The 25104-nt window shown below is 41.6% G+C and overlaps 1 protein-coding gene across 2 annotated transcripts in view; it reads left to right on the plus strand.

Moving 5' to 3' along the window:
• The window catches only part of PPARG (peroxisome proliferator activated receptor gamma), a 54136-nt gene extending 32292 nt beyond the window's left edge, over window positions 1–21844 (plus strand). For both annotated transcript variants that reach the window (XM_039708471.1, XM_039708472.1), the window contains exons 3-7: window positions 1683–1852; window positions 3283–3421; window positions 7975–8174; window positions 11705–12155; window positions 18715–21844. In XM_039708471.1, coding sequence (XP_039564405.1) covers window positions 1683–1852; window positions 3283–3421; window positions 7975–8174; window positions 11705–12155; window positions 18715–18962 — 1208 coding nt within the window. In that variant the 3' untranslated portion in view covers window positions 18963–21844. The remainder of the gene's footprint in view (window positions 1–1682; window positions 1853–3282; window positions 3422–7974; window positions 8175–11704; window positions 12156–18714) is intronic.
• Window positions 21845–25104: the final 3260 nt, after the last annotated feature.

Consider the following 25104-nt stretch of genomic DNA (forward strand, 5'->3'; position numbering starts at 1 on the left):
ATGTCTCAGACTCCTGCACCTTGTGTGCAGCTTTTCATTTGAGCTCAGTGCACACAGTGCAGAATTAACTCCCTGAATGTTGAAGAATGCCCAGGGTACAGAGCATAATTTGAATTATTAATATGTGCAGCTTTTCAATTCCAAACAGCCTCAGAAGGGATGGAGTAGAAATATTGGCTGCATCTGAGGCACAGCATTGTTACAGCTCCATCACAGCTCCTGGATGATTTACCTGCTGTGAAACATGCTGCTCTTTACAATTTACACTGAAAAATTACACTAAACCCTCCTTTTAAGAAAGGAAGTGACCTATTCCTAAATAAATTGTCACTTCATTCCTACTCAGAGTAGGAATATGAGGTTGCTGTGCCTGGAAATCTTTTGAAGATCCACTTCTGCTTAGATCTGACCTCACTTTTATTTGTAGTGATCTGTACAAGAGCTCTTTCAGGGAATTCTTGCTGGGGAAATTGTGGTGTTTAATTTGGGTGGTTCAGTAAGCAGGAGCTGTGTGTCTCTGCACTACTACTGTAATAAATGAATGGGCATTTTTCCACCAGTCATTTATTTTTCTTTTGTTTAATTAGAAATATCCATAACACTTTAATGCCAAGTAGTTTTAAAGAGTGCAGCAGAGTTTAGATGGCATAAATTCTTCCTCATCTTTACTTTGATAATTTCTTCCCAGTTTATATAGGAATAAATCTTCCCAGTTTGTTAAGTATAGCCAATCTGGAAAAATAAAAATATTCACCTTCTTTAATACTCTGTTACATCACCCTTGATGTAATGTAACTTTCAAATGTCACAGCTCTCTTCTATGACCAGTGATGATTGATTTAAAGACATCATATTTACTTGTTTGAGACCATTCAATATTAGAAATTGCTCTCTTAATTAGAAACTTTCAGAAGAGAAAATTTATCTCTAAACTGCACCCAAAGTTTAACAGTTTTCCCCAGGAGAGAGCTAAATTTCTGGAAATATCCAATATTATTTTATCCTATATGCATATATATTATATATTGTAGAATATTTATTCAATAATATAATAATACAATAATCTACTATATATTATATAATAATATATAATACTGTTATATATGATAATATATTATTAATATTGAATAATATATTGTTGAATATATAGCTCTGTTGGACACTTGAATATGTTTTAAACTAGATTAGACACTCCAGCCCCTCTCCATGAAGGAGTTTTCAACACCTTGAGGGAAGGTGTTGAAAAGACCAAGCCTGAGTTCTCCATACATTAATTTTTAGTATCCATCTTGAAACCCTTGCACAGTACCGAGCTACAGCTGGATCTGTAACACCCTGTGTCCAGCAGAACCTGCCCCTTCCAGCTTCTGCAGCCGCTGCAATGCAGCTCCAGCTGCTTCTGCAGCCCTGCTCTGCTGCTGGCTGTGCTGTGGAGCAGAGCTGGCCATCCCAGCCCAGCATCCCTGGGATGCCTTGTGCTTATTCCTCACTGCTTCTGGTGCCTCAGGTTTTATGGCTGGGCTCTTGTGCTGCCCAAGGGGCATCCATGGAGGAGATCCTTGGATAAATCCCTGCTTTATTCAGTAACTCTGTCCAGCCCCTGTTGTAGGGCAGCCCTCCCAAGGCATCACTCCTCCATAAATTCAGCTGGAGTTCACCACTCCCCTCTCCCCTGTGCACAGGTGCCATCAAGCTGGAGCCTCCTTCCCCACCCTATTTCTCAGAGAAGGTTCAGCTGTACAGCAAAGCTCACGAGGAGGCGTCCAACTCGCTGATGGCCATCGAGTGCCGCGTGTGCGGCGACAAAGCCTCCGGCTTCCACTACGGCGTGCACGCCTGCGAGGGCTGCAAGGTGAGCTCCAAAAAAGCACCTGGATTAGCATTTCATACTGTTTTGATCTCAATCATCACTTGGTAAAATCACGCCTTTGTGCTGTATATAAAAAAAAAAAAAGTTTTAGGTCTTTGCGTCAGTTTTCCTGCGTATAATTTATGGGTTAATAAGCAGGAATTTTTTTAAACCTTGCTTTTTTAAAAACTTTGTTTTTTAAAACCTTGCTTGTTTTTTAAAAGCTTGTTGATGGTATTGATCTATTCAAATTTTTTGTGTGTTTTTTCCCCTTCTTTCAGTCATGCAAGTGTATTTCATTCCTGCTGTCTTGGGCGTCATGTGCAGAAAATCTGAATTCTTAGAATGCACCAAACTCATGCCCAACTCCAAAGCTTTGAACAAAATTCAGGCTCTGCTATTCTGATTAATTTGAGGTTCTGTTATTCAGAAACTCAAATGGGTTAATTTGAGGTTTTTAACCCATTTTACACTTACATTTAATTGACTACAGAGAAATCTGATGGTTTTGAGGAATGTGCTTGCTGTTTTAAAACCCCACTGATTTTTATGTCAGTGATATTTAGTGTTTATAACTTATAAAGGACAAATGAACGGTATAAAAATTTCAGTTCTCAGGAATGAGAGAAGAAATGTCAGAGAATTAAATTATTAATATTTCATTGAATTCAAAGAAAAACATTAGATTTTAATGTGAAATCTCCATCTTCTCCATTTTCAGTATCTTGAGGAAAATAACTAAAAGAACCCATCCAGAGCTTAAATAAAATTCTTAGCAGTGAATAAGGAACACACATAAAGCAATAAGTACAAAGTACATTACTTAAATTGCAGTTAATTATATAAATAAACGTTGGCATCATGCTTTTACTGTTATTATTCCCTGTGAGGAAAAAATAATTTTTATGAGGGAAAAATGGGAGACAACTCTGGATAAACTTTATTAATTAATTATAAGTGATCCAAAACAACATCTTTAAACTAAAGAAAGAGAACTAAGAACCATTTTAATTTACCAGAAATTGAACTGCTGTTGGCAGAATTTTTGGGTTGTCGTCTTTTACAACAAATTTTCTACATTGGTAGTGAACTTTAAATTTTTTAAATGTCGTGTTTGATTTGGGATAATTGTCCCATGAGCAGTAGAACAAACAGAGCTTTACTTCCTTTGTGCCCTTAAATTCCATCCCTAATGTCCTTCAAACCCCACTGACTCCCTAAAGCTTCTCCAGCTTTCTGGGAATTTTATCCCTCTTTTGAATGGGGTTGGAAACACCAGGTCAGAGGATGAACAGGAGCAGAGAGGATGGTGACAGGAGCTGTGCTTCCTTTGGAAAGCCATCTCTCAGGTGCTCTGCATGGGGGGAGCAGGGCCAGGATGCGCTGGAAGCTCCCTGGTTCCACCTCATCCCTGTTTCCCCTGCTCCCTGCAGGGCTTTTTCCGAAGGACCATCCGGTTGAAGCTGATTTACGACAGGTGCGACCTGAACTGCCGCATCCACAAGAAGAGCAGGAACAAATGTCAGTACTGCAGGTTCCAGAAGTGCCTGGCTGTTGGGATGTCACACAATGGTGAGTGCAGGGCACTTTGAACCAGCAGGGCTTCATCTGGAAAAGGACGTGGGACATCAGCACAGCTGCTGGAAGTGCTGCTGGAATGCCCACACCTTCAATTTAGACATGTGGGACAGAGAAATTGCCCTGATTTAGGAACCTCTCTATGATTTAGAATTGCTTTCACATCAAAATCAGATAGGTGAACAGTTGCTTTTCTTGCTTTAATACATATGTAATATGATTTTACTCTCCATCAAAAAACATGGTTTTACTCTCCATCATTCCTGCCCATTGAAAGTTCCTCCTGAATATATCCCTTGTGTAATTGCTGTTTTTCACTTCACTGTCTCATTTTCTGACCAGACCCTTTTTCTTGCTGGAGCTCAAGATGCCTTTCCTGGAAGCCAAAAACTTAATTATGAAATATGGTTTAGAGAATCTGAAGCCTTATGAATAAGAACAACTTGAATTTGCTGCACAACTCACCAAGGGCTGTTGGCATCACTGGGTTAGCACTTCTCATACTGAAACACAACAAACTTGAAAAGAAAACATTTATTTTCATGAATTGTTCAGTTTTAAAAATCCCATCCTCCTCCTTCCTAGGGCACCCCATCTGTGGTTGCCTTCTTTACCATAAGTAATGGCAAGATGAATATCACAATCCTGCTCTAGGAGAAAATCCCTCTGAACTTTAAAATTACCAGAGCAATTCATGTGGAAATACTTATGAATGTTTGGGCAGAAGGACATAATGAAGATTCTTTGTTGCCTTGCTTTGGCAAAGCTGAGTAAAAACAGGAATTAAATGTCATAACATAGAGACTTATGTAATTCTAGGGGTAAAGAATTGCAAACATGACTGGGAAAATAATTTCTCTGTGGTTTTTTTAGAACTTTCATTATTTTCAATATAAAAAATGAGTGTGCTGTCCCCAAGAGGAAAGCTGGATTGTGGTTTGCAAAGTTAATACATGCACTGAATGTAAATTGGTCTGGGAAATGTTTTGCTAATAGAAAATATGGTTTTCAAATTCCTGGGATGCAACAGTAACCCTTAAAAATAAATCTAATTTTGAAATGCTACTGTGGGTATTTTTATAGTAATTCAGGAAGATTTTTTATTATTATTTTCAAGGTGCATGCCAAATTCTCTCCTGGCCTGGCAGCACAGCTCCCATTTGTGTCCATGGGATCCATGGGCAGTTCCATCAGGAAGGGATGGCCCAGACCATTCTCTCTGCCTCACAACATCTAGAACAACTTTAAAATTCACATTTCATCTGCATTTTTCCCTCTTTAGCCACTTCCCAGGCAGAAGCTGTGGCACCAAAAGGTTCTAGGATTCAAGAGAGGCAGAAAAAGGGCAAAGCCATTTTCTCCAGGGCTCCAAGGAACATTTTCCTTTGCTCCAACCAGGAGTTCTCCCAACAAGGACTCAGTGTTTCTATTCAAACATTGCCTTCTACACTTGCCTTTTTTATTTTGTCCACTCTGGGTACATTGCCTTGCACAGAACACTCTCATTCCTTCATAATTTATAAACTAATTTATCAAAAATAGCTGAATTTCACTTTTAAGGACCCAGAAACAAAGAAATGCAACACTGGATGTGTTCCTACCCGTGTTCCCACCCTCAGCCAACAGAACTTTGATATCTTAAATATTCTTTACATTTCATGTAGACTGGAGGTGGAACCAGGGGGTTTCACCAATGACACTGAGACACATTTTAATGTTGCATCTCCAGATTCCACTTCAGGCACTTGTTTAGGGAAATTAGCAGAATTTTAAATGCTTTGAGGCAGAATGTGGGCTATTTGTGCCTGAGGGCTCCAGTCCTGTGTGGATGTATTATTGCAAAATGATCAGGACAAAAGGGGGACTGCAAGGAGACACTCAGCAGCTACAGCCACATTTTTTCACGTAGAAATGCTCCATACCACTTGGCTAAAGGTTAAAAAAGACAGTGGTGTTCTCATGCTTGGAATATTGTTTTCCTTTCCTTCTCTAGCCACAGTGCTGCTCAGGGTTTAACCCTGAGTGGTGCAGGCTGGGTTCTCAAGTGCCACTGAGCAGAAGCTCGGTTCTTTTTGTTTTGAAATGTCATTTATTTTGTTCTCTTCTGCTAAAGTGCTGCTGGTATGAACTCAGCTACTGCAATGGGATAAAAAGAACACATGGCAATGTCTTTGTCATCAGTTCTGGGAGCAGGGGATTGCTCAATCTGGGCACATCTCCACTGAAATCAGACAGGTATCCAGCCTGGCTTTACCTCCTGATTTCTAGTGTAACAAACTGCACTGATGGGCTATTTGGGGTCTCCTTTATGCCCAGAAATAATCCAGACAATCAGAAGAGCAGTGCCCTACAGAACAGTCTATAAACAACCATCTTTTTTACATTTAACTTCTCCAAGAGGTAAAACCTGGGGTGAGGATAAATATTGTAGTTCTTCCACAGAAAGAACAGAATGCAGCACAAGGGACTGTGTTCACTGTTGGCTTTCTGCTCCTGACATTTGGGGAATGCTGGAATTCAAGGAAAAGCAGGAACTGCCCAAGGAAAGAGAGAAATCCAGGCTCCAGCTGCAGGCTCCTGCCCAGACCTGCAGAGTGTGGGATTGCTGGGAGAGAAGCTGCCACCTGAACCCCCTCAGCCAGCTGGGCTTCCAGAGCCCTCCCAGGCTTTTCCCAGCCCTGCTGATCCCTCCCCAGGCTCTCCTTTTCCAGCCTGACCATTGGAACCGGCATCATCATCAGCCCCTCCTTCTCCTCCCATCCAAAATCCCCCCTTCCCAATTCCTCCCATCAACCTCTCACTGCCTGAGCTCTCCCTGGTTTTTGTCTCAGCCTCTTGAAAATGACAGTGACAAGGATTTTTACAGAAGGAAACTTCTAGGCTAGTCCCACAAAACTGATTTTGCTCCAGATTTTGCCTGCAATGCTAATAAACATTGAACAGAATATGCTGCATCTGATATCTCACAAAAAATATATTCCAAATACATTTAGAATAATTTATTCTATGGAAAAATAAATCCTATGTCTATGAAATTGTAAGATAGGAATTCTTGAATCACAACCCTCCTTGTTAATGAATTTTTATATTTAAAATACACTTTATAATGAAATGTTGTATTTAAAATACAATTGAGTCCTGATCATCTTTTCTTTTGATGGAATGGAGCCTTCTGCCAGTGGGATTCCAGATTGTGAATCTGCTTTTGCAAACCTCAGCTCTCAGGAGTTAGCCCACAACAGAATCATTTCCTGCTGGTGTTTCAATAAGTTATTTAATATCAAGGATATTTAATAACTTAATATCAGGGACATCCAAGTAATTCTGAAATATCCAGCACATCTCACTCCCAGACTGAGATTGCTGAAAGAGGAGTTCAGTCATAAAAATAAACAACTTTGTTTCGACAGCCATTAAATAAGACAACTGATCAGTAAATATAATATAGGAAAAATGGAGAGGGGGGGATGTGTTTTGACATAATTATTCATTCTTGGAATAAAATGTCCTGTTTGCCCATCAACACATTGCAGCAAACTGACAGAAAAGTGTTTGCCTGTTTCCAAAATAAACATCCCCAGTAAAATCATCTCTATATGATCCTACCAGCTCTTTTCCTTTATCCAAGGAACACACTAATCACTGAAAAAATATTCACAATACTTCTATTTCCTCCTAGGGCCAAAATGCAGACCTTGATTTCTTCCTTCCGTTTCTTGTTTGGATGCTCTTTTGTTCTGTTTTGTTTTCATAAAACAAAATAAATTCTGTTTACCGAAATATCATGTGATAAATCAGTCTTGATTTTGATGGCTCATTTGAAACAACCCCCAGTCAGTCCCCACATGGATAAATAGTCTTTTTTAGGAGGTACAGGATGGAAAAGGAGGAGGTGCAGAGGAGATCTGAGCAATTTTGAGCTCATCTGATGAGGTAGAACCATTTCCTGGTTTTTCAATACTGCACTTACGTAGAGGTGCCATGAACAACTCAGCCTTTTCCAGCTTTTTATTCCCTGTACAACCTCCTTCCCCATCCCTTCATTCTGATGTTAATATTTTATAGCACTCACTACCGTTAAATTCTGCTGAACTATTCAGGAATTCCTTCCTGCAAGGCATGTGAGGGTTTTGTTTCTAAGCAAATGAAGAATCTCAGATCCATGTGGTGATTTGCCCAGAACAATACAAGGCTCAATGGTGGTTCCCACCCTGAGCCAGCAGAACTTTAATACCTTAAATATTCTCTGCATTTTATGTAGATTGGAGGTAGAACCAGGGGGTTTGCATTTCTAAGCAAGGTATGATAATGGGCACAGAGATGATTTCCTCGGTGAGATTTGTTTGTTTACATTTCTTTAAAGCTCTCCAGCTGTTTTGACTAAATGCAGAAAGCCCTCGTTCCTTGCTTGCCTAACCCCGCTGAGGCGCCCGCGCCGAAAGGCAACGAAAACTCAAATGTGCTTCTTGAGGAGCAGCGGCAGGTGCAGAAAGGTGGCAGAAAGGCCCCTGAAATGTGGGGTTTTGTAACTCTTGTGGTGTTCTCAGCCATCAGGTTCGGGCGGATGCCCCAGGCGGAGAAGGAGAAGCTGCTGGCAGAGATCTCCAGCGACATCGAGCAGCTGAACCCCGAGTCCGCCGACCTGCGCGCGCTGGCCAAGCACCTCTACGACTCCTACATCAAGTCCTTCCCTCTGACCAAAGCCAAGGCGAGGGCCATCCTGACAGGAAAGACGACAGACAAATCAGTCAGTTCCCTCTTCTTTCTGTTTCTTCCTTTTTTTCTGAGTAAATGGTTCGCAGAGCTGACAACGCAGCTCTTAAAAAAAAAAAACTACAAAACACTGAACCTAAAAAAAACCCAAAAAAACCCCACTTTGCTGTTGGCAGTTACACATTTCAAGCTGTCTCTGAAACACAGGAAATGTTTTTAGATAGGATAAGTAAACATTATTTGAAAAAACTCCAAGTTCACCTAATAAAATACTTGAAACCGGGACAAGAATTTGAAGGTCACCTTAACCTTTTTGTATTCCCTGATCCTCTCTTCCCGTTTTCCCTCTCCTTGCCCAGAGGTTATCTCCCACACTATCTGTTTAAGGTGTCTCTCCAGCTGTCAGGAATTGCTGTTCCCTGAGGAATATTCCTTTTCCTAAGTGGCAAATGGTTCCAGCCCCAGCACATTCTTATGTGATGCTCGTTCTTATGAAGCTCTGATGAATTCCTGTTTTCTCTGGGTTATCTCAGGTCACAGCAGTGCCCTGAGTTGGTGCAGTTGGAATTTTAGGAGAATGGACAGGAAAATCTTGGAAAAGTAAGGACTAGTGATAAGTGAGTTTGTGGATTGCCTTGGAAACTTCATTTGCAATGCAGAATAATCTTCTGTAGCAGTGAGAGGAGCATAAATAATATCTGATCCTGTTGGTAACAGTATTTTAATACCTAAACAACAAAACAGTTTTCCACAGCTTATAACTCTTAGCTTGATTTATTTTCTAGAATCATTGGCAGAAATTTTGTTGTCAGGATTACAACAGTGCATTTTATTTTCCTTAAGAATTTCAGTAACTTAGAGGTATTTCAGGCTCCAGAAAGGTATTTCTTCCATTCATTAAAGACAAAATAATAATTTTAATGTTGTCCAGAAATTGGTTGACCCCTCACATAAAAGATGTGGTGGGCACTTACAATGTGAGTAACTCTTCAGCATAAAGTCTGATTTAGCTAAGTTCATTTATTCTGCAGAAACTGATGTGTGACCTACTCATGCCTGAAAGTTCCACCACTGCTATTCGCACCCAGTAAATGTATAATTGCATCAATTAATTCTCCTTTCTTCTTGGGAGTTTTTAAACTTTGGCACATTAGAAACAGCAATAAAACAGTAGACAGAATCCAGCTTTTCAGTGCTGCCAGTTTTCAAGTCTTTCTTGAAGATACCACTGCAAGAGTGACCCTGAGTATTTAATGGTGACAACTTTCATGTTTTATCAATGGATTTGGTGCTGTGGAGCATCAAACTGTTTACTATAGGCATGGTTTAAATTAATGTTATTTTTTAGTTGCTGTATGATCTGAATTAATTTAAACTGTTTGGATAGACAAGTGAGTGTTTCAAAACTCATAGGAGTTCTTCATCATCTCCCGGGATATACAGAGCTCATTTGACATCAGATTCTACTCTCAAGTTCATCTGAATCTTTATATTAAAAAATCTTTGGCTGTTTTGAACTCTTTTTTAATTTTAATCTATCATGGATAGTCTCATGGTGTAATATCAGCTTTCTAAAGCATGTGGGCATGGACTAATAATGCCTTTTTCTTGTACTTGGTGCTCCCACTAGGAAGAACAGGTAGAAATTGCCACTAGAACCAAAATATGCATTTTGAAAACATCTGCTGCAATCCTGTTGCTCCACTATTCCACATGTGTGCATATCCATATGTGCAGATATGTATTTAATGGCTTTGCTGCTGCCAAAATGTCATTACCTGAAAAAACTCCTGCTCTCCTGGATTTTCTCAGTGCAGAGTGTTTGTTGTTTCAGTTTCACACTGAAATCCTCAGTGCAAGTGGGAAAATAATTTCATCCCTCACACTGTCCCTCCTGGAATGTCATGGTCTGGAGCTGTAAACATAAAACCATAAGAGTGAGCATCCCTATTTCAATCTGCAATCATAAATGACCCTCCATTTAGGAAATTATTTCTTTAGTCTGATTGTTGGAGTATAATCCCCTGTATTTTAATTAATTGATCAAGTATGTTAACACACCTATTCCTATCAGTGAGATTTGTTCACTGATTGAATCAGCAATGAACTATTCAGCCATTAATCCTCTGAAGGGAAGATTCTTCAAATGAATTTGAGAAATCCTCACATAACCATTTCTTTAAACCCAGGAGCTTCTTTTGCATATTCTGGAAGAGATTGTTTCCAGATCCTAATACAAGTATTCTGGCACTACTTTTGCTAAGCTGCTTTCAAAATTGATTTGTTCCAGTTGAGTTTATTTCACAGTCAGCCTCATTTTTGTGTTCCGAATTGTGGTTTGTAGCATGGTATTTGTTTTTTCTTTCCCAAAGACAAGCTGAGTGGGTTTAAACATATCCTAATGTTGTTATTTTACAGGAATTAACAGCAAAAAGGCTACATTTATCTGTTAATCAATACCATAAAGTTGATATTATTTGCAATGTTTCCTAGGATAGAACATGAAAGGGACATGAAAGTAAATAAAGGAATCAAAATGAGAATATTCTCTGTCTTTCTACAAAAAAACAAAAAAGAAAGTTCCTTTCTACTCATTAGATTCTGTTTTATAAAAGCTGTTATAATTCAGGTAAAAGTAGTATCATTTAAACCTTTTGTTCAACATTCCAAACTTTGGATTCTGGAATTACAGAACATTCCATAAAACAAAAAGCAAACCAGCAAAGGAAAAGGCAAAACTCTGGGTACTTTAAAATAGTGCTCCTTCCCCTCTTTACTTGGCCTTTCTGTAAATCATTTTAACATTGTGGGGATATTTGTTTTTATTGGTTCAGGATAATTTAACTCTTTGGGGAGTGCTTGATGGGTTCCTCAGGACAATTTAACTCTGGGGAGCCCTTGACAGGTTCCTCAGGACAATTTAACTATTTGGGGAGGCCTTGATAGGTTCCTCAGGAGAATTTAACTATTTGGGAACCCTTTAGGTTCCTCAGCACAATTTAACTCTTTGGGGAACTCTTTAGGTACCTCTAGGAAAATTCAACTATTTGGAAACCCCTGACAGGTTTTTAAGGGCAATTTAACTCTTTGGGGAGTGCTTGATGGGTTCCTCAGGATAATTTAACTATCAGGACAATTTAGCTCTTTGGGGAACCCTTTAGATCCCTCAGGACAATTTAACTATTTGGGGAACATTTGACAGGTTCCTCAGGAGAATAATTTAACTATTTGGGGAGCCCTTGATAGGTTCCTCAGAACAATTATTCAACTCTTTGGGAACCCTTGATAGGTTCCTCAGGACAATTTAACTCTTTGGGGAACATTTGACAGGCTCCTCAGAACAATTTAACTATTTGGGGAACATTTGACAGGTTCCTCAGGACAATTTAACAATCTAGGGAGCCCTTGATGGGTTCCTCAGGACAATTTAACTCTTTGGAAACCCTTGACAGGTTCCTCAGAGATGTCTGAGGGGTTGCTGTTGAGTTCTCTTGGGCTTCCTCAGGAGTCCGACGCTCTCGGGGAGGACGTTTGGGAGTAACTGGAATTTCCCTTTGTTTCCAGCCCTTCGTTATTTATGACATGAACTCTTTGATGATGGGAGAAGACCAGATCAAGTGCAAGCACGTGTCCCCCCTGCAGGAGGAGAACAAGGAGGTGGCCATCCGCATCTTCCAGCGCTGCCAGTTCCGCTCCGTGGAGGCCGTGCAGGAGATCACCGAGTTCGCCAAGAACATCCCGGGCTTTGTCAACCTCGACCTCAACGACCAAGTGACTCTGCTGAAGTACGGGGTCCACGAGATCATCTACACCCTGCTGGCCTCTCTAATGAACAAGGATGGGGTTCTCATATCCGACGGACAAGGGTTCATGACGCGGGAGTTCCTGAAGAGCCTGAGGAAACCTTTTTGTGACTTTATGGAGCCCAAGTTTGAGTTTGCTGTGAAGTTCAATGCACTGGAATTAGATGACAGTGACCTGGCAATATTTATAGCTGTCATTATCCTAAGTGGAGGTAAGTGCTCTCTTATTTATGTGGGATTTTAGAGAATTTATATGGGATTTGATGGAATTGACACCTTTAACTCCTGCCCAAACAGCAAAGTGCACTCACTTTGCTCGGGGCTGCAGGCTGGGAGTGAGTGCATTTACACAGAGCTTTTTTAGTAATTTTCAAATCTCTTTTTGTTGTTCACCCTTTATTCAGTTCCAGACAGAAACTGAAAATGGAAATGCCCCAATATTAGAGATGGAACTGGAAATTCCTGCTGAGTCATCAGTTCATTTAGACAGAAAACAAAATCAGGGCTATCTTTAGGAAAACAGGAAGGGTGGAATTTCACTGCCAGGAGCTAAAATTGTGCAGGAGATTTTTTTGGTTTTTAAACCTTCAATTAGATTGTGTGGCTTGCTAATTGACCACAAACAGCTTTGACTCCAGAGCAATTCCAAAAGATAGATGGTATTGGCCTTACAGGGTTGTGGTGCTTTTCGTTGTCCTCCCATTCATGCAAGGGTTTTTTTGCCTTTAAAAGGAGGGGGAAATGCATTTTTCAGGAAAATTATGGTCTCCTAAAAAAAAATAAAACAGCCAGGCATTGTGGGCTTTTTCAGCTTTCCTCAGCTGTATCTTCACACATCACGCTTTGAACAAAGCATGAACCTGAAATCCCAGGTATCAGACTGCCCACATTCAACACTTCACTGAAAAAAACTCTGAATTTCAGCTTTTCTGCAGCCAGTCAGTGTGTTCTCTGCTCCTGAGGTGATGTCACTGCTCTGTTTTGGGAATTAGTGCTGCCTACCAGGATTTATTTCACTTAGACACCTTCAGATGTATTCCAGACACATTGAAGCTCTGTTCCTTTGGCCAACACTCCCAAGGCAGTGATGTTGCACAAATAAAATCTTGCCCTACTGATTGTGTGTATTTTGGCCCAAGGTGGAGCTGCACACATCCATGGCAGGAATGTGCTGAATGCTCTGGATTCGGCTCCTCCGCAGAGCAGCACTGAGGATTTTGTTATTAAATTTCATTTCAGCAATCACACACAAACTCGTGCTATTGTTCTAAAAGCAGCCCTGCTGCTGGGAGGGCACTCTGAGGTATATCTGCATTTAAATCCACCTCCAGTTCCTCCTGGCACCGGGTTTCACTCAGGAAAAATAAGGGGTCACAGTAGAATTTGTCCCACTGATTCTGCTCCCAACAAGAATTCCTCCCAGAAATTTCCTTGTGCAAACCTTGGGCACGGTGATCCCCGAGGGCTCTGCATTGATTCAGGAAGGAAAACACTTCGCTGGGGTAGTACTGGTTGGTTTTGATGGGAGAGGAGAAATGGTGCAAGCCTCTCAGGGCACTACTCAGAACATGCCAGTATTTTGTGGGTTTTGGTATAATGAAATGTGGCAGATGAGAAAAAGGCCCCTCAAAATTCACTCCTAACTGCAAAAAGGGAACTTGTGTTCAGCAGAGCCCTGTCCTCAGCAGTGCTTGGTTTCCACCAGAGGACATAGGAATGATGTAACCAATCTCAGGTTTTAGATTGCAGGAGGACAGTGATTCACATACAATAATTAACTGGGTTGAGCCAGATTTATCAGCATGTCTCTTTTTTTCCCCAGAATAATTTGTAAACAGAGACTTGTAAAGAACTAATGAATTTGAATCAAGTAACTGTAGCAAAACTCTGAAACAAATCTGTAGAGACATATAAATCCATGTAAATATAAATCAGTCCTTTCTAGGAAAATCCTTTCATTTCAACAAAGACCTCCCTTTTTGTAGAGCTTTTTTTTTTTTCCAAAAAGCGTGATAGCTGCTTGGAAAAAAAAAAAAAAGAGTTTATGTTTTGAAAACAATTAAGCTTTGTTGCCAATTAAAGAAATCTTTTATCATGGAATTTACAGCCAGATATGATATCTATTGAACTGGGTGCCTTCTGTGGGATTAAAATATCTTGTGTGATATAAAACTGGGTCCTATTTCTCAGCTGTCTCAGACGTTTCTGTAAGAGCTACACCCTTGCAAAATTGTGTTTCTGTAAGAACTATTTGAATATAGCAGGGTGATTTCACTGAGAACAGGATTTCAACAGCAGAGCACCTCGAGGACTTGCCTTGCTGCAGGAATCCTGCAACGCTTAAATCCCTTCACGAAATCCTGTGTACAAACCTCTCCGACACAAAACCACTTTGTGAAACCCAAAATGATCCCAGCCAGGGGCTCCAAATGGCAGTGAATCTGTGATTACCTGGTGAAATTATGCTAGCTCTGCTGGCTCCAGAGGGGTTGGCTCTTGTGCAGCTCCAACAGGAGAGGAGCAGGGAAAGGGAAAGATAATTCCAGCTGGAACATCACACATGGAAAGCTTTTCCTTGGGAAGTGTTTGGAATTTGCCACAAATCCTATAAAACTCTTTAGCCTTTTGATAACCAAACAGCTGCTTTTGCATGTTATCTCAAAAGGCAAAAAGCCCAAATCACAGCAATAAGGAGCTGACAAATTAACTGTAATAGCAACAGATGGAAAATACTCCCACAGTGGATTTTACTGTTCCCGAGCTGCTCAGTGCAGCCTCTCTCTGCCTCAGCTATTCCAAATGTTTCTCTGAACTCATTTCTGCAGAGCTGCTCATACTGTTGGTGCTGGAAAACAAAGTCAATGGCAAACAAAGTCTTGTATTCTGAATTTAATGCTGGTCAGACAGAGAGACTCTGTGTGAGCATGGGGTTTCACCTGGTTTGTACAACAGAAATGCTTTTAGCCAGCAGCAGCAGCAGCAAACCCTCATTACAACATCCTTCCAGCTGTGGTGACTTCAAAAGACACACTTTGGTTAAATGAGATTTGGAAAGCTTTTTTTTAGGAGATTTTTTTCTTCTCTGCCACTGAGACTCATGCTCAGTCAGTAGTGAGTGCTCTACTATACATGAAAAAGAACTGAAGCATCTTTAAAACATCACATCCACCCGAGCTGGAAATTAACTCTGCCACAAGAAGTTTTAAGGAGAATGAGCTGTATGGCTCAGTTTGGGCAGGAAAGATAATACTGCAGACCTTATTGGGACGATTCACATTTGTGAGCTGGACAAACTCACTCAAGCAGGCTGTTGTCAAACAAAGAGAAAGCTCAAAAGGGAATTTTGCAGCATGGATGGACTTGAATTTTTGTGTATTATCTTCTGCAGTGGTTGGTTACAGCAGTGTATAAAATGTATAAAATTCCTGTATACAGGACTTTTGGGATACAGGAATGTTTGGATGCAGGAATGTTTGGATACAGCAGTGTTGGGATACAGAAATTTTGGGATACAGGAATATTGGGATACAGGAATGTTGGGATACAGGAATATTTGGATCCAGCAGTGTTAGGGCAGAGTATCCCTGTAAAGATCCACACTCTGCCAGTCTATGTGCATTCAAACTGGTATTTAAAACCAGAGATGCTTCTAAAGTCACTTTTTCTGTTTTCTCTGTGTTTTCTACCTTAAATTTTAAGCCACAAGTCCCTGCTCCTGGTGTAAACACCACGTTCAATAATTTTGCTGCATTCTCAGCTGAGCAGAATTTGAAGTTTTATCCCAGACTATTACCAAGAAGTAGCTCCTATTTCAGTGCCACACAAATCCTGCACTCTGGTTCAACGCCTCCAGTGATGATCTGCAGTTCTTGCTCTGATTACAAAGCATTTCTTTGTTCTGACAAACTCCTGGTGACTCCAATACATGTGACAGTCTCAGAAGACAAACCTCAAAGTGCTGAGTCACATCTGCCTCAGCAAAAGAAAAAAGAAGGAGCCCATGTGTTCACTCAGCCAGATCTTTGCCTGGTTTTTCATTGAGATTTTAAAATGTGCATTTAAAAGCAAAATGCATTTATTCGAAGAGAATAAAATGTAAAGACATGCAGGTGGCAATTTCATATGTGAGGACCAGGTAAAAATATTGTAATTATTGCTAGGGACATGAAAGAGGCATCCAAATAAGTAAGTAAACAAACAAATAAAGTATTTTCCCCTGAGACAGTGTAGAATATCAATTTACACAGAGTGATACTGCTTGCTCTCAGAACTTTGGGGTTATTGGCCTTTCCCAGTTGCTGTGAACATTTTTTAGAACAGCTTTCAAAGCAATTGAAGCAGCTGTATAACAATGAGTGAAAATATAAAGGAAATGTGAATAAACAAATGTTAGAAATAGCAGGGAACCATGGTGGTCTCCTGGCATTTTCCTTTTTCCTGCAAGGCACATCCCTCTGCAGCTCCTCACTGCACAAAACTGACTTTTTGGTACAAAACCAAATTGGTCTGGAGCAGATCTATATTTAAGAGCATTTTAACAGCTTGAAATATACCATAATAGCTGGATGTTTAAGCTTTTGCCTCTTATTTCCTTTTTTTCCTGATGTAGATAAGTTTCTTGGAACAGAAGCAGCATTTTCCTCTGTAAGAGGTTTTTACTGAGAAAGTAAAGCAAACTGTCAACACCCAAAAAACACTGCCCATATCCTGAAGTTCTCATTCATGAAAAATCTCTCTTGCCTTCAATGGGAATTTTCCTTCCTCTTGAATTGACTTATATAAAAATAACATCTGATGATCTCCTAGGCTTTTGTCAGAGTCATCTTTTCTGCCTCTGGTCCCACTGGGTCATTAAAAAAACATCAGATTGGGGGTTTTCACAGGGTTTTTCAGGATTTTAGCCACTTCAGCCACAGGCACCCAGATTCAGGGGACTCCTGATAAATTCCAGACCCAGTGGAGTTTCCTCCTGGATCCTGAAGCCCAATATCTGAATTAGGATTGGCTCCTGAAAAGCTCACACCCCAAAAACTTCCCACCCCAAAGGAGCAGGGGGCAAAGGGAGCTGGATCTCAGGGGAAATCGAGGCCTCCTCTTTGTGCTCTCTGATTTTTCCTGTCCCTGCACACTGAGTCATGCCCAGCTAGCTCAGAGTTCAGCTGCAGCACACAAGGAGAATTTAAAGCTATCACAACCCCAAATTATTACCAGCTTTGAAACGCTGAAATTTGGCAACTTTCAGAAAGATGTCAACTCAATTCTGCAGCCCATGCAATGCATTCAGGTCATCCAAAAATAAATAACTAATGTTTATGAAAAAAATTTTAGTTATCCTTAAAAAACTGCTCAAAAATTCATAAGAAGGAACCTTTTTGTTATATTTACTCCCAGACTTTCTGAAGCAGATTTTATGGGATTATCAGTTAAATGGGATTCTGCAAGATGAGCACATTGACAAACAAATATCCAGGTTCACACTCAAAATTACTTTTATTCCTATCTTTGAAAAACTCTGCCTGAACCTCCCCTCTTGGAGAGCTGAGTATCCTTTCCTGATGAGTGATCTTCATTTTCATGGCTCCCTCGCTGCTTTTCCTGCCAGCTTTGCCTTTTAGTTTGCACTGCAGTTTTCCCCATGAGGTAAAGCCACGATGTATTTATAAAGAGCTTTGTTTTCTCCCAGCCTTTTTGCCAGCACGAGTCGAGCTGAGCTAGGAGAACTCTCTGCTCAGAAAGGTTACCAAGATCACAGGAAATAACAGCTTATTTTTTACATTTTTAATGGAGATCAGCCTCTTGTCCTTGCTGAAACTGAATTATTGCCTCAGGGAAGTGATTTAAGCCTTGCAGTAGGCACTGCTTTTATTGATCAAACTATGAAAATAATTTCATAGCTACACAGCAAATGTTATTTAAATTATTGACTCTTTTCACGATTTATTATGATGTTTGGGATGTGTTACCCAGTATTAAGTATTTTAGCAGTAACAAATTCATGGTGGTCATTGTCATATGTGAGAATTTAACAACGTTATGCAGCTTTCATTGCTTAGACATTCAACATTTCATTAACTTTTAGTGCTGGAGAATGAAATAAACTGCAGAAGTTGAGTTTATGCTTTTTTTTTTTTTTTTGCCTTTTTTTTAATTTTGATGGGTTCACATCCACCTTAGCAGAAAATATTTTCAGTGGCAGCAACTACCTGCAAATCCATCAGTACATATTGATTTTCCAGAAGTGAATTACCTGATACAGATTGTTTATCCCTCAACTATCTCATTTTTTTTTCCCACACACGCTCCCAGTTTATTGTGGAAAATCCACTAGTTTAATCCACTGCAGTAGATCAAACCTAGAGAAGTGTCAGTGAATAAACCTAGTTCTAGATATAAAACTAGTTCTAAAACCCCTCTGAGCAAATCCCAGTGAAATCTTACAAACTACCTGATGGTCAGACAGTTCTCAGGAAATGCCATCTGTAAAAGCTGAATTTGCTAAGAAATGTGTAAGAAATTAATGCATGGCATTAATTTAATGCTGTGATGCTGACAAACTCACAACCCTTTTTTTTCCCCAGACCACCTAGGGGAAATGTTTCCAAGATTAATCCTAAAACCGCTTTGAGCAGATCCCAGGGAAACCTTACAAGCTGCCTGATGGCCAGACAGCTCCCAGGCCATGCCATCTGAATTTGCTGATAAACACGTAAGAAATTAATGCAGAAAATCGCTGTTACGGTGCTGATAAACTCTCAACCCTTCTTCCCCCAGACCGCCCGGGGTTGCTAAACGTGAAGCCCATCGAAGACATTCAGGACAACCTTTTGCAAGCCCTGGAGCTGCAGCTGAAGCTGAACCACCCCGAGTCCTCGCAGCTGTTTGCAAAGCTGCTGCAGAAAATGACGGACCTGAGGCAGATCGTCACGGAGCACGTGCAGCTCCTGCAGGTCATCAAGAAAACCGAGACGGACATGAGCCTCCATCCTCTGCTACAAGAGATCTACAAGGACCTGTATTAATGAGCAGAGCAGCTGTTGATCCCCTGACACGATGTATGTTCTTCAGATTGCACTATTTCTATGAGGGAAAAACTTGGCGTACCTAAGAGATTACTGTGAAACAGCATTTAAAAAGAGAGAGCTTAGTATAGTAGATCTATTTTATGCATATTGTTTATAAAGACACATTTACAATTTACTTTTAATATTAAAAGTATCTATATCATGAAATTGTTGGCAGTATTTTCAGAATTAATTTTTTTAAACTACGTTATTTCTTAAAATTGCTTTGTCCGAGTATGATCGATGCTTCACTCAAGCATGCAGTTAAAATTTCAACTAAATAAAAACCTTTCTCCTTGAGCATTCCCAGGGAAATGTCTGAAGCATTAACGTTCCGTTTTGTGCTCCCAAGGCAGCAGCACAGTAAAATTCAGTCACAGGTTGGTGTGACTTCCCAGGAGAGCCTCAAAGGCCAAAGGGAGAAATGTCAGGTCTGAAAATGTTTGTGCCTTCCATAACAAGATTTGACACTGGCAGAGCTCTCTAAAGGGGGGTAAGGAGAGCTCAGGCCACCCCTTTGTGGGCAAACTGAGAAATCAGATGCCACTTCAAGAACTCATTAGGGGAGGAATATGCACTGCTCAGCACTCCTAGGAAACAGAGTCCTTTTGATTCCTCTGCTCGTGCAAGTGTGAGGCAGCTGGAGCAGCAGCTACTCCAGTTCCCACCCCACAGCAGCCAGGGCTGAGCTGGAATAGGTTGGTACAAACCTCTTGGCCCAACACCTTCCCAATTATTTGATAAACTGCCATTGAACAGCAGTCAAAATATCATTAAAAATTGCAGTGCTGTGACAAATTAACTCCTAAACAAAAGCAAGGTTTAGATTAATTCTTGTGTAAAGATAAAGCTGTGGTGGAGACTCTGCACCCTGGGTTTGACTCAAGCTCTAGGTGTTCATCCAGGGGTGCTGGGAGATGTTCCTGCTGTTGAGGTCGTTGCTTTTCTTGCATGCATTGCCCTGTAATGTCACCCAAGAGTTCCACAGGGAGCAGAGCACAGCAGAGTGAATTTACAGATTTAACAGAAGATAAATTTCCTAACAATGTCATTTTGGGGTATTCTTGGTGCTGAGGTGAGAGATTCACATTTCACCTGCCCACCTTTGACAGTTTGTGAATGTGACCCCTGACTACATCAAGCAGGGGGGACCCACACTGGTGGACCAGGAGAGGGAATACTGAGGGGAAAAGCCACTACTGGTAACTTATATATCAAAATAAGAGAGGTCCCCAATACCCTTGGTTTTCTCCCCGTGTCTGTATTTTATTTATGTAGCAAAAAATGTGCCTTAAACTGAGACAAGGGGAGTGGTGATTCCCAAGTGGACAAGGAGGTGATGTAGGTGTGAGTAGGATCTTCAGGGAGTAGAAATTCCTAATGCAGACCTTGAAACTCTTAAGCCAATGCAAATTATGCAATAAAGGATCTGAGAGAGGTAAATATTAAAATTAATCCTTCAGCTCATGCCTGCTACACCTGGAAACGTTTCCTGCTGCTGATTTCAGGTAACCTCTGGGCCTGAGGTGAGCAGTGAGCGTTGTTCCCACCAGGAAGTTTGGGGAATTGGATCATTCCCCTCCAGGTGTGGAGCCCAGGGGTGGAATTGCACTGAGATGAAGTCACTGCCAGGCTGCAGAGAGCAGCTTTGATCCTGGCAGGCTTGCAGTGAGGTCATCTCAGGTGGCTCAGAAGGATGGCCTGGAGCACACGCAGCACTGCAGCCGTGCTCAGCTCTGCAGCCTTGCTGCACATTTCAGGGGGCTCCAGCTGAGCAGGGCCTGGCAGGAATTGCATCCACGCTTCCATGGCTGTTACAATGCAAAAGGGAAGGTTCTCCCTCTGGTTTAAGTTGTTTTCCACTGTTCTGTTGAAGTGTTGCCTTCCATCCCTCGTTGGGAGAATTCCCAGAGCTGCCCCCTCCTGTGGAGGGTGGGTCAGAGATGAGCTGGGATGGACCCCAGCTCCAGCACTGAATTCCTGTCACAGCAGCACCCAGCAAGAACCATCAATCTGAGCCTGCATGTCTTAAACAATCCCATTTCCCACTGGCTTCCCTCGAAATGGAAGTCCAGAAGTGGCTTCAAAAAAAAGGAATTTTAGGGCATGTCCTTAAGGAAGTAATATTCAAAATTATTTGAAAATAAGTGGCGGAGATGCTCTGACAGGGAAACTGAGTTCAGTACTTTGCTAAAGCACTGAAAAAAAATCTGTGTAACCCAGCAGCACATTAACCAAAGAGCTTCATCCCACTCCTGCCAGGGGTAGTATTTCTGAAACTGTCCATTCAGCAGTGACAGTGCCTAAGCCACTCACTCCAAAATCCCTATGTTTCCAGAGTGGTAATGGAATCATAACCCGAAGAGTTTTGCAGGAATGGGTGTTATCCTTTATGAGGATGAAGGCACTGAGTGCCCAAAAGCCTCTACTTTTCTTTCAACTGTATCAGCTGCTCCAATAAAATGTTGTTCTCCCCACACCCTGTCTGCTCTCACATATTGATATTATTCACCATGTTTTCCTCAAGCCATGCGAAGTGTTAATTTTTTATGTGAGTTACTAATCACTGACATGTTCTGATTCTGAGTGGTTACATCATGGTTAAGAAGTTTTGCCTGAAATACTTTTCTACAAGAATAGGTCTTAAGGGAAAAATGTTCATTTAATGGACAATTGCTATGTACTAATTTAGAACAAATGACTGTTATGAGGATATGAAAACATCTTCTCAAAAAATAGCATTTTCTCTTGTGAATTATATTCAGAATTTTGATCTAATTGTAAATACTTTCTGTTTCTATGGGACTTTATTTATTAAAAACACAAACTTGCTAATGGGAGTTCATCAGTAGGTTGTAATACTTTCAGACTCTCGAGAGTTTTGGGTAGAATGGGCTGTGCCATAAATGAACAACTTGGGTTTTGATCTTCGGTGCTACTAAAAACATTTAACAGCTCAAAAATAGAAGCAGTCAGCTGGTACATGCCTGCCTTTGAAGAACTTGATTTTGCTGGTGTTGTGCTGCCCCTCAGTCATCTGTGCACTGCATCATGATATCCTCAGGGATGGTGTGGGATCCTGGACATTCCCACAGGCTTTGGAGCTTCTGGGCTGTCATTCTGCCTTGTATTTCACACTGATCTGCTTTTTCTGTGGAAAACCTGCAGGAAAATTGAGGCAGGGAAAGTCATTTGGTGTCCCTGCACACGTCCAGCCCGTTCCCCTCGCCCTGTCAGGCACAGAACATTCCTTGTAGGAGCTCAAAGGTCCCTGATCAGCAGGGAAAGTTTCCTTCTCCAGGCTGCATTGGTGACCATTCCTCCAGCAAATGTTGCTGTGAGGGCCTGGAATGGAAACTGAGAGGAGAAGAAGCATGTCCAGCATCCCCATTGCTGCAGCCCAGACCATTTGAGCCACAGTTCCCATAAAAGCATGGAAAGCCCTTTTGTACCCCTGGTGCAGGTGTTTCACCTCCCTTTGGCCCTCCCTAGCAGAACCTTCCCCCAGCACAGCCAGCCCTCAGCACCCCAAAGCATGGGAATGGGAAATGGGCTTGCCAAGAGCTGCTGAGCCCCTTCCCTCAGCTAACACACCACAGGTCCAGCCTCTGTGGGCACTCACAAGCCCTGAGGGATCAGCGTTTAATATTTGATTTGTGGCTGCAAACTCTGACTTGAGGCTGAGTACGTTTCAATGGGACTTTTCTCCCTTTAAAAAAGAGGTAATATCCCTTAAATGGATGTAACCCCAACTTTGCAAACACAAGCAATACAAAGCTGAAGGTAGAAATGTATAGAAGAAGGAAAACAAATCTGAGGGGGAGCAACCCCAGCAAACCCCCCCTGGATGAGCAGCTCAGCCACACACCTGTCAAACAGCTCAGGTTCTCATTCCAGCACTGGAAAAAATTATGGGTCTCATCATAAATCCCATTCCAAGGGCCTGGTCTGAAAACCAGTGGTTAAAAATCAGCTGCACAGGGCTGCATCCAACCCCATGGATACAAGGAATGTGCCTCCACTCTTCCCAGCCCTGGCAATGATGGGTGTAGGAAAACCAATTCCTGAACTTCTGGATTTTCGTTTGGACACGCAGGGGATGCAGAGGAAATTAGGCAGCACATCTTCACTGGCCTGAAGTAAACACTCAGAAGGCAAAGTCTGACCCAGCAAAGGAAGAAAGGAGGAAATGATTCCACAGCTTTGGATGCAGTGTAGCAGGGTTTGATGTGTGTGTGTGCAGGGCCTCACAGGATTTTACCTTTCTTTTTTCCCAAGAGCCACTGCCACATGCACTTGGTGTTTGCAAGAACTTTCAGGGCACCAAAGCCAGTAAACAGCACCTCTCAATTGATATGCTCCCAAAATGGGAAAGGTTTGTTCAATGCACAGTCTCTTTCACTGCATCTCTTTATTGCTTAACGTGGTGAACAGTGAAGTATTGCAAGTCTGTAGCTTGGCTGGATCCTGCAGCAGGAATTCTCTGGGCAAGTCTTGCTCTGGGCAAGCATTAGTCAAGGCAGCAGCTCTCAGATTTTTGGGGTTAAATGCTTCAGGACTCCTTTGAAATGTGAAATTAATTTGCTTTGAGAGATTGTTGTGAGTGGCTGAGATCAGCTCCCAACTCTCAAACGGGACGAGTTTCCAGTTGGGATTTTGCAAACTGGGCTCTCAGCCCTGCTTCAGAAAAGGGTAAAGCCAAAAAAGAGCTTTAGCTGCTAGTGAAAATAGCCCTTTTATTGGGACACAAACTGGTTAAAGGCTTTCTTTTTAATTATTAAGCTTCCTCGTTGTGCTGGAAATGGGGAGCATTTTCATAACAGCGTTGGCCAAGAGGAATATCCATTGCTCATTATGTTATATGCTGTTACCCAAGGAGGCTTTTTTAGCTCAGTGGAGACAGCAAGGGAGAGCTGGAGTCTCCAGAGGCAGGGGAGGGAAGGAGGAGCACGCAGCACCATTGGTTCTCACACTGGGAAGAGCTGGCAGTGCAGGAGAGGATCTCGTCCTGCTGCTGCAATGGTGATTAAAGCATTCTGTTGTGTCAGCATATCCTCGCTCTGTTAGTGCTAACTCTCAGCTGGCCATATCCTGCCAGATTTGCAAGCAAAGCCTGCCAAGCCATCTCAACAAAAATGTAGCTTTAAATATTATAAATGATGCTGCATTTTGCTGTGGAAATGTTTCCTGAAAAGGCTGTTCCAAAACATCCTTTATTGTTGGGGGAGGGGAGTAAAAGGGGCCTGGGAGAGGGAGGAGGGAGGAAAAAGAGCTACTTTTAATAGACTTTTTTTTTCCTTTTGAGGCCACAGACTCATTTCACATCATTCTGTAAGACCAAATGGATTTTTTTTTCCCAATGACTATAAAACATTACAGTAATAATTTTGTATGTAAGTTTTGGCAACTAAGCTGGAGTGGGAGGAAGGACAGAGGGCATCTGATTTTCTAAAGGATTGCAGTGAGGGATTTTGCAATTGATCAGTTAGTAAAACCTTCTTGGTGAACATCTGCTTGCTGGCAAGGGAGACCTGTCTTCTGCCTGCTGCAATAAATGAAAAATGTCAGCAGGGTGGAGGAGGTGGCTCCTGTAACAAGGGCAAGCTCTGGGTTCTAGACCTTAAAAAATGGATTTGGGTCTCCGTTGGTAACAGGATGACATCAGGGACTGATCAGTGAGATGCCTTTGAATCAGCTGCTCCTGGTGGACTTTGGTTGCTGGGTTTCCTCCCATGGCACAGAACCCAAACACGAGCACTGAGCCACCAGCAGAACCCTGAATGTTTGTGCAGAGACACAAACCCAAAGCTGCTCACGTTCTCAGTTCCAGCTGGGCTCCTTGTGCACAGGGAGGTCCTTTTGGGAAGAACGCAGACTCCCAAAATTCCTTCCCAGCTCAGCCTCAAAGCACAGTAAATGAAAGGAGAGAATGATCAGAGTCCTGCAGTCAGAAGTAAATTAAGATGCGCAGTCCAAAGGAATGGGTTTCTGCTTTGTGTTGGAATCCAGATTATGTTAAACTTGCTGTCTCTTAGCTGAACTTTAATCAAAAGATCCAGGAGCTCTTTAACTGAATATTTTCCCAGCTGAATATTTCTGT

This window comes from Passer montanus, unplaced genomic scaffold, assembly GCF_014805655.1.
Source record: "Passer montanus isolate IOZ18808 unplaced genomic scaffold, ASM1480565v1 scaffold202, whole genome shotgun sequence".
NCBI lineage: Eukaryota > Metazoa > Chordata > Aves > Passeriformes > Passeridae > Passer > Passer montanus.